At 41.4% G+C, this 9,093-nt stretch overlaps 1 protein-coding gene across 2 annotated transcripts; it reads right to left on the bottom strand.

The window, feature by feature from the left end:
- Positions 1-709: 709 nt before the first annotated feature.
- On the bottom strand, positions 710-8,715 carry LOC107532386 (stromelysin-1-like). 2 transcript variants are annotated; one of them, XM_087822190.1, is made up of 10 exons: positions 8,611-8,715; positions 7,178-7,422; positions 6,928-7,083; positions 6,674-6,816; positions 4,980-5,144; positions 4,662-4,800; positions 3,647-3,780; positions 3,084-3,243; positions 1,862-1,965; positions 710-810 (listed from the first exon to the last, which is right to left on the bottom strand). In XM_087822190.1, the coding sequence occupies exons 1-10, from the start codon at positions 8,713-8,715 to the stop codon at positions 710-712; spliced, it is 1,452 nt and encodes a 483-aa protein (XP_087678316.1). The 2 variants fall into 2 exon arrangements, with proteins under 2 accessions (XP_087678316.1, XP_016062202.1); XM_016206716.2 differs by having other exon boundaries at positions 6,674-6,799; positions 6,935-7,083.
- Positions 8,716-9,093: the final 378 nt, after the last annotated feature.

Genomic DNA, 9,093 nt, shown 5'->3' with positions numbered 1-9,093 from the left:
AAATGGGAAAGATGAAGAACAGGTTTAATTTTCCCACCTGAAAACTGAGGTGTGTGAAGTAGGTGATTTGCTATAATGATAAGGTTCTGCTTCACAGTTTTCCCCAGATCCTGCCCTACCAGGTCACAGCTGCCTTAGATCTTTCTCCTAGGGTATGTCAGGAGCACATGATGCCTGGGTGGTGGAAATAAACATCCTGCTTGTAGGGCACCTGGGGAGAGCAAGTCGTGAATTGTCCTCAGTCCTGGATGAGCCCATTGTGAGGCCACAGCCATGGAGACCCTCCCCATCCCCCCACCACCTCCAGTGGCCGAGCATCCCAGGCTGCCTACTGCTCAGTCCACAGTGTGCTCAAGACTGTGAGGACAACTTCTTCTTGAAACAAACAAGCAAAAACACATCAACAAAATAAAATAACTGAAAATCCTCTTTATTAAATAACAAGCAAATTGTATATATACAATCCCTGGTCTGTTGCACATGAGTGCTCCCCCTTCTGCAGAGGTTGCTCCATGGGACCAAAGTGCAAGCTCAGCAGCTGGTGTAAATGCCCCGTAATACTTGTAATTCTGGTGAGAGGCGCAGTTCGCACTTGCATTCTCAGGCGCTGCGCGTGCAGGAAAACATGCACCATTTCAATTCACAAAGACTGATGAAGAATGACCAGCCTCATTGAAAATGCCTGTGTTGTGCCTCCTACGCATCTCTCCTAACAGTTAAACCAGCTGTTACTCTTCAAAATATGTGTCACTCTCTTTGCATTTGGGTCAAACTGCAACTGCGAAGAGCCACTGAAGAAATAGAAAAACCCTGCAAACACAGACAAGGGAAACAGGTATTTTTTTCAAATAAGTAAATTTGGCAGCATACAAAACTCAGAATAATAGATAACCAGAAGTGGAAAGTGTTTATAGAATTTACTATGTGCCAGGGACTGTGTGTTAAGCATTTTACATGTTGTTGTTTTTCCCCACTTATTTCTGCAGCAGTCCTTTGAGGTAAGTATAGCTAACTCCATTTTATAGATGGGCAAGTTGAGGTTCAGACAGATTTAAATGCTTGCTCCAAGTCCCTCAACAAGGAAGGGATGGAGACAGCATTCCATTCCAGCTCTGTCGGAGAGCAAAGCCAGGCTCTGGGTTAGGAGGTTACTCTGCTTCCAATCAGTTAAAATTCTCTGCTTCTTGGGAGATTATAATCTCTTTATTTTCTTTCTTCCTAGCATTCCTCCTCCCCTTTCCCCACATTGCAGCCTGAGGGGCATTTCAGGCTTTAGAGAAGCACAGAGGACCCACTGTGGCTCTGTCTCACGGTGCTCTGGTTACTCAGTAAAGATCATCGGCCTCCACCTGCCTATCCTTGAGTGGGAAAAAAGTCTTTTTAAAACTTCGGGTACATGCAAACATAAGTATTTGCAACTGACTAATGTGGCCAATGCCTGACGACTCAGGAAAGGTAGAGAAAACTCCCTGGGAATTAGTAGTAGTGCTCGCATGGAGTAGAGAAAGCCAGCCAGCCAGTGTGAAGTTTGGCCACACCCCAGGAGGGGAGTTTTACACTGGCCTGGTCATTTGAAAGGCAGTAGCTCTAGACGTAAGGCAGTGATGCTTAAGAGCTTTGATTTTACCTGGGTGTATAAAATTAAGGAGAGAAATTTGAGCTAAATGGCTTTATGATTCAGAACAACTTATTATGTGAAGTAGGTGCATGATTGGTTAAAAATTGGTAAATTTAAATTTGGGGAGGGAGGAGAAAACTGGTTAAAGGAAACCTGTTATTAAAAATTGCATCAATTCTCTTCCCTCTAATACCATAAAATGTTTCAAGTGCCCCATTGCCAACAAAATAAATGTCCTCTTACCAAATGATTCAAAAACAGCATCGACCTTTGGGCCAACCCCTGGAAAGTCTTCCACGATTCGCCTGGGAAAGCCCAGATCCATAGAGCGTTTCTTCTCATCAAATCTGCAGCAAATGAAAGAATGCAGCTCAGCATGGCGTAAGGCCACGTTACCAAAATTCGTAACTCGTGTTAGGTTTAATGTGGAATTCTAGTGAACTTTCCAAGTGCCGCAAGTAAACGGCACAGGCGCTTAGCACTACAGAAACACGTGACTGTCGTGCTACGCAAACTTCGCTCTTACTGTATCTGCAGCCGGAACAGAGGCAACATGCTGATCTAGCAGATGCTGCTTGTTAGTATATTTTTTAAGCTTGAGCAGAAAGAACCTTAATCATTTTTCTATCACAAGAACATGAAGGTGTGAACAGATACACAAAGTGAGTCGAATCACTCATCTAAATACAAATTTCAAGTTCTCCACCACACCCGGCTTAAGCATGCCTTCCCACCCTGCACAGCTGGGTTTCCTACGGCAGTCTCTCTGCAAAAGGAATTAGTCTGAGAAGCAGAGCACAGTAAACGCATTTTGGACCCACTGCGTGGGCCTCGGCTGGTCTGCTCGGACGTCTCGGTCTGCGCGGATGGCAGGGAGCGGCCTCTCTCCGAGTCGGGGCTCCTATTCCATGAACCCAGCCGCCTGTGCTTATTGCCCTCTGAAGCAGGGAGAGGTGGTGAGTGGCTAAGGTTAAGGGAAGCCCTTGAGAACCGTGCAGTAAAGTTGGGAAGACAAGACAAACACCCAGCGAGACACTGAGTAGATCTTTCTGACAATGGGAAAGGAGTCCTAAATTTTGGCCTGGATTCTCAGGGCTTCTTTGCCCCCCAAAAAAAGCCCAGTTGGGTTTGGAGTCCAGGAGGACAAGCTGCATGGAGGTGGTGGGACTAGAGCCAGGACTTGAGGAGGGTGGGCCTGGGGCAGGTGGAGGAGAGAAGAGGCCACTTCTGGCAGGTGGGCCAGCAGCCAAGGGGAGGCCCCTTCTGTCGCATGTGGACTTGAAGCAGAGAGCCCGTGGGCGCCTGTCACCAGGTGCTGCTGTTACAGTGAGCGCTTCCCTCAGGTGGCCAAAGCCCTTCTTTCTACTGAGAGGGGAGCAGAGCCGAGGGACACAGGGAATTTCCTTAGAGAACAAGACTTGTTTCCCTAATTAGGCTCCATACAGTCACCCCAATCGTGTATTACCTCCAGTATTTGTCCTCTACAAAGAAGTATGTTTTCCTCTTTTCTTTATCAAAAACGGCTGCATCTATTTTCCTTACTGTTGGCGGAAAACCCAGGGTTTGGATGCCTCTAGGGTAACCTGCTTGAATCTCACTTCCTCGGACGGCCCAGAACTGATTTCCTGTTAAAAAAAATAATTCAGAGTCACGTTGAATTTATCACAGTTAAACCTTTGGGCCTTAGAAATACAGTATGTTTTAGCACCTTTGGTTTTATAAATAAAAAGGAAACCAGAATTTTAGGTTTGCCCACCAGCTCAGGGTGGACATTTAATAAAAAATTTGCCCTTTGAATGAATGAGCACAGATCGAGTGAGGGAATATACAACTGAGAAATTTACATTGCTGTGTTCATTTTTAACATCTATAATATATAAATAAAACAGTACGAGTTCCAGTCATTTTGTCATTACCTTAGAGTAATAAAGTAGACAGAATTTGCCACAATAGAGAAAATTAAAGTCCTATTCAATTTTTCTGTGAGAAGGTTTATTTCAACAAGTTAAATAATTATATAATAATTACCTTTAAAAATGAAAACAATATCCTTGGTCGTATCTTCATAGGCAGCATCCACTCCAGAAGGAAGAGACGGCCAAAATGAAGAGATCAGATAAAACCCAGGTTCAAGGGTCCTTAGGGGTTTGCGCCAAAAATACCTGGAACACGTGTAGAAAGAAATGAAAATTGAAAAACAGCCTTTCATCTTTTAGCATATTTTCCTAATTGCCCTGCCTCACGCATCTTCCCCCATCCCTTATGATCTAGGCTTGATGACAGATAGAAATCAGGCATATTCCCACTGGGAAATTTTTTTTTTTCTTAGGAAAACTGCACTAGACCTTCTGCCATAGGATCACAGAATAACATCTTCTGTGAAACGAGAAGTTACCCTACAATGCAAGTTAATTAGCTGAGTGTAAACTTAAAATACCTACAATTCATATAAAACGGTGTATATGTTATATCATCTTTTACATTTTCAAAAACATAGGCAGATGTGTGTGTAAGTATAAGGACTATGTAAGTATGTTTTTGTATGTGCAGGGAGGAATTCTGGAAGGAAAAAAGGGACCTTTGACTATGGAGAGATGGGGAACTGAGAGTCGATGATGCGAGGGAGAAGAGGTTTGAACTGTCTTCCCATTGGTGCAGATTAAATGTTTTATCATGTGTATATTTATCCAGCAGTGAGCAAATGAATTAAGTGTAATGCTATTCCAGTGTCATTTTTAAGGAAGTAAAGACAAAATTCTGATTTTAAAGTCCTACTTGTGCCTTTTGAAACAGAGTGATGACTTCCAACATTTGGGAACAATTAGAGGGCAAGAATTAAATCGTGCCATGTAAGTCTTTGAAAATGAACTTGGCAATTTTAGGAAAATGTGGGAATTGGAGCATCAGATCAGAATAATTCCAATTCAGAGGAATCATTTTTGCTTATAATGTTTAAAAACCTCTATTAAGTTTCTGTTTGTTTTCATTTCTAAGCCTTGGGCATCAAAAGAATAGATAGGAAAACATAATTTTGGGGTCTAACCTGTCTTTAAAGAACAGGATCTCTCCCCTCAGAGTGCTGACTGCGTCAAAGGACAAAGTAGGATCGCACATGGCAGGTGTCTCAGGAGGCGCGGGCTCTGTGGGCACCACAGGGTCGTTGGGGGAAGCAGCGGGGGGTCCTAAAGGAACAGATGTGAGGATGCGAACATTAGGAGGGATGCCATGCTGGTCAGTGTATATTCTCCCCAAACAGTCTCCAAGTGCCCTGAGCTGACGGCCAACGCCTATGCGGCGTTTGAAAGCTTCCCTGGAGATCACCCTGCAAAGCCAGATGCCCGGCTTCGCCAGCATCACTCACCGTACAGGGACTGGATGCCATCCACGTCATCCCGAGAGAGGCGGAACCTGGCCAGGTTTGTGAGTGGGTTGTACACCGGGAACATCAAAGCTTCAGGGTTCTTTGAGTGTTCAAGACCCAGGGAATGGCCAAGTTCATGAGCAGCAGCGAGGAATAAATTGATCCCTATTTAGGCAATCATAAATAAGAGTTATGTATTCCATAAATAAATGTACATTGCAGATGTCAGCTGTGTATTTTATTTGTTTACTTTAGGAAGCATGCAGGGCTTTTTTTGCCTTGTTTTTTGTTTAATTGATCAATTGACTGATGACACACTTAATGGAAAGCCAAGTGTTTTTCAAGGCTCATTCTTGACATCAATCTTTGTGACAAAGTGTCCAGCCATAGCCAACTGCGCCCCTCTCAGGAGCCTATTAACCTCATGAGAACCAGTTCCCTTTCCTTGTACTCTGGAATGGAACAAACCTACGAGTTTAACACATCAATAAATATTTCTCATTTGTCAATGAAAACCTAAGCACTATTTTCATGTATTGACATTTGTTGGTTACAGACTAAATTAAATGAATCACAGTTTATTTATCTCAATTATGAAATTCTTAAACAATCTTACTACTGTTATTTGTCATTCTAATATTACTTGCATAGCTTTTCAGCCATGATGATTATTCAATACATATTGGGTCCAAAAATAACAATAATAATAGGTGTCATAGAATTTATAAAATTGGTTAAAAACACAACATGCCCGATCATGTCTGGCATTTGTCACAAAAGAGATTTTGGCCACACAAACACTAGTTATATTCAGATTTTTTTCTTCTACTATAAAAATAAATTAGAATCTGAAATGAGAAGGCATTAGGTAATTAGGATTGAAATGCCAGGTAAGTCAACTTTACTTTGAAATTCTCATTTGAGATTTTGATGGAAAGAGTTATTAATTCAATCAAACAAAGAATTTTATCCAGCACTAACTAACCTCACGTTTGTACTCTCTACAGGGATTCTGTTTGCATTTTAATTATAAATCCCAATTAAGTTTCAAAAGTAGTATTATTTATTTTAGCTAATTGTTTGAAACTTTGGAAGCCATACCTCAAAGTACCCAATTTTAAACCGAGAAACATTCTTCTACCTAAAAAGTTTGGACATTTTTTTGAGGGTAGTCCTTTCATTCAGAACAAGTCCATAGTAACCCTTCTTAACCTGGAGGGAGTAAAATGTTATTCTAACCAGGAACACCTAAACTGAAAGCTCAGTTTCTGGAATTTAATTCTCATTTCTGTTTGGGAGAGTAAAGAAGTCAATGGGGGACATTTTCCCCAATTGGATATAACCAATATCCAGGGCATATGTTAGTGCAAATTCAAAACAATACACTACAAATTGGATATCTACAATCTGATATGATGAAAAGTTGTTCTTAATGATGATTTACGATCACACAGGAACCAGAGTCATCAAAGAAATACTTAATGATGCTTCCTATATCATTCTTACCTAGACAGAAAATAAACCTTTTAGACATCTGAAAATGTTTTTAATAAAGATTAGGACAAAAATATATTCTGTTGTTCCTTGACCCATCAGGATATCCAAAATAACCCATTTCTTAAATATTCTTAGTTTTTAAGAATTTTCCAAATATGAAAAAACACCAAAATCATTCTGAGAGATGTATAACTAACCTGATGTATCCTTTGTCCAGTGTTCATCATCATCAAAGTGAGCATCTCCGTTCATTCCTGGCCCAGGTGGAAAGGCATGGGCCAAAGATTTTCCAGGTCCATCAAAAGAGAAAAAGTCTCCATGTGCTAATAGACAGAAAAAAAATTACTGAAAAGATAGGTAATTGTAATCTCTTTGGAAACTTTCCCAATAAAACACCACCAAGTAAGTAGATGTGTTTCATGTTTTTGTTGTTAATGTTGCTTGATTTCATTTCTTACCTCCAACTGCAAAACTGATCATTATGTCAGCTTCTCCTTCATAAATCTTGGAGAATGTCAGTGGAGTCACCTCCTCCCAGACTTTCAGAGCTTTCTCAAAGGCAGAATCAATAGCTTCTCTTGGCAAATCCAGTGTGTAATTCACAATCCTGAATGAGAACAATTGAAGACGGTAAGATTTTCTCCTGACATAGCCATTTGTAAAATCTCAGTATTATGTGAAGCCCTCTTGGGACCCATTACCTGTAGGTAAGGTGAGTTTTCCTCCACTTTGGCATGCCAGGAAAGGTCCTGAATTCTCGAACATCAGGGACCCCGCACCTGGGCTTGTGCATCACCTCCAGTGTGTCTGAGTCCAGCTTCCCCGTCACCTTCAGTCCCAGGAAGTTCTGCATTTCTTGGATTTTTTTAACAACCGGGCTACTGTCCTTTCTTCTAACAAACTTTTCCACATCCTTTGCAAGGTTGTAGTAGTTTTCTAGGTAGTGCTATTGGAATAATCAGTGTAGGTTTTAGGTCATTCTTAGGATTTTTTTAGCCTTCTATCGTACATTTGTGCAGTTGTTCACTCAATCTATGTGAAGCATTCCTCCAGTTTGCTGAATTCAAAATAAGTGTCATACTGTTTAATTTTTTAATTACAGACTCTTCACTTTTGTTTTATCTTTGTAACTAAATAATCTCTACAGCTTAGTTTACTAACAAAACAATTGAAATGAAGTAGAAAATTTAATATGTATCTAGTCAATTTAAAGGAGAAAAAAACACACCAACTTCTTTAGGCATAATTGAATATTTTAGGTATATTTATCCAATTCCCTCAATTTTCTTTTATATGTGTCTCACAAGGACTTGGTTTAAGAAAAACAAGTGGACAAATCTCTGTGTCTAAATATGACACTAGCAGCATAAAAATCTAGCTAATCTTACATTGGATTAAAATACCTAAAGAAGTTCCCTGTGGGGGTCCAGAACAAGGCATCCCAAAATGTGCCTATGTGGTGTGCAAATTGTTTCTGGCTAAAGGTGACCTTAGCCACAGGCTCAAGAGAAACTTCTGTACCCTCCCCTGCCCCCACCCTTAACTCCTTAGAAGAATTTGAATTAGAGGCCATGCCTGTAGGGGATTATCAACAATAACCCTTTTGACCCCTACATGGCAGGGCAAACTTTTACTTAGTAATCATCCCTTCTCGCCCTGCAATGACCCTGGAGCCCGGAGGTGCATTACTTTTCATCCCTAGCTCAGGATGTCAGGCACCTCAATACCTTTTCTGTCTCTGAACCTCTCCTGTTTGTGTGGTCTCTAAACCTGCCTTGTATGCAGGGTTCCCATACATATATATCTGTTAAATTCGATTATTTTCTCTTACAAAAAAAAACAACTAAGGAAATTCCAAAGCAAGATACATTTCATATGCTCTCCCTACTATGCTCTCTGTGATCTCAGGGAAACACCTAGTAGACCTGGCCTTCGTTTGGTCCTACGCGACAGGAGGAGCCTGAATTTGTGACGCCAAGACCCTTTCCACCTGCAACAAGTTATACGACTCTACCTTTGAAGCATCCCTGCATCACATTTCAAACCACTCTGCATGAACTTTATGAATGGAAAGCGGAGGTGGGTTCCCCACTTGGCCCTGTGAACAAGCTTGAGGGCTGTATCCCTTAATTACCTGAACCAGGTCCATGCTGTTATCTTTGTCCCTTGCAGCTCCTTCCAGTGGCCGGGCTGAGCAAACGGCCACACACAGCAACAGCAGCACAGGAAGGTTCCTCATTGCTCCTGGCTTCACTCAGATCTGGGTTGTCTTGACACCTTGCTCTTTGCCTTCCTCCTTCTAAGTCCATCCTCCGGAGCCCCACTTTTATAGGGTGACAATGTTTGTTTAGGTCACCCACAGCTTGATTCACGATCCCTGTCATCCGAATAGCAGCAGGACCATGTCCAAAAATTTCAAATCTAAAATAGGATCATACAAGCTACTTCACTAATTCCTCTCAACCTTTCCAATTGTGCAAGTCAAAATAGTGATTAATCTCCAGGAAATGCTTCCTGTCTTACTAAGGAGAAAACTGGGTGTTTTTTTTCTACTCTGGGAAAAAATGACTGGAGTTTACGAAGCAATTTATGTTTATGTGTTTGAGAGGAGTAGGAT

The sequence above is a fragment of the Miniopterus natalensis genome, chromosome 11 (genome assembly GCF_054644295.1).
Source record: "Miniopterus natalensis isolate mMinNat1 chromosome 11, mMinNat1.hap1, whole genome shotgun sequence".
Taxonomy (NCBI): Eukaryota; Metazoa; Chordata; class Mammalia; order Chiroptera; family Miniopteridae; genus Miniopterus; species Miniopterus natalensis.
Note: the sequence above shows the minus strand (reverse complement) of the source record. Positions and strands in the feature narration are given on the sequence as shown.

Bases quoted from the DNA above. Each gene is read 5' to 3' on its own strand.
- LOC107532386 (XM_087822190.1), bottom strand. From the start codon at position 8,715: ATGAGGAACCTTCCTGTGCTGCTGTTGCTGTGTGTGGCCGTTTGCTCA. The intron at 4,801-4,979 runs GTGAGTGATGCT...CTGTTCCTTTAG, and splicing joins TGGCATCCAGTCCCTGTACG to GACCCCCCGCTGCTTCCCCC. The intron at 3,781-4,661 runs GTTAGACCCCAA...CACGTGTTCCAG, and splicing joins ATCCTGTTCTTTAAAGACAG to GTATTTTTGGCGCAAACCCC.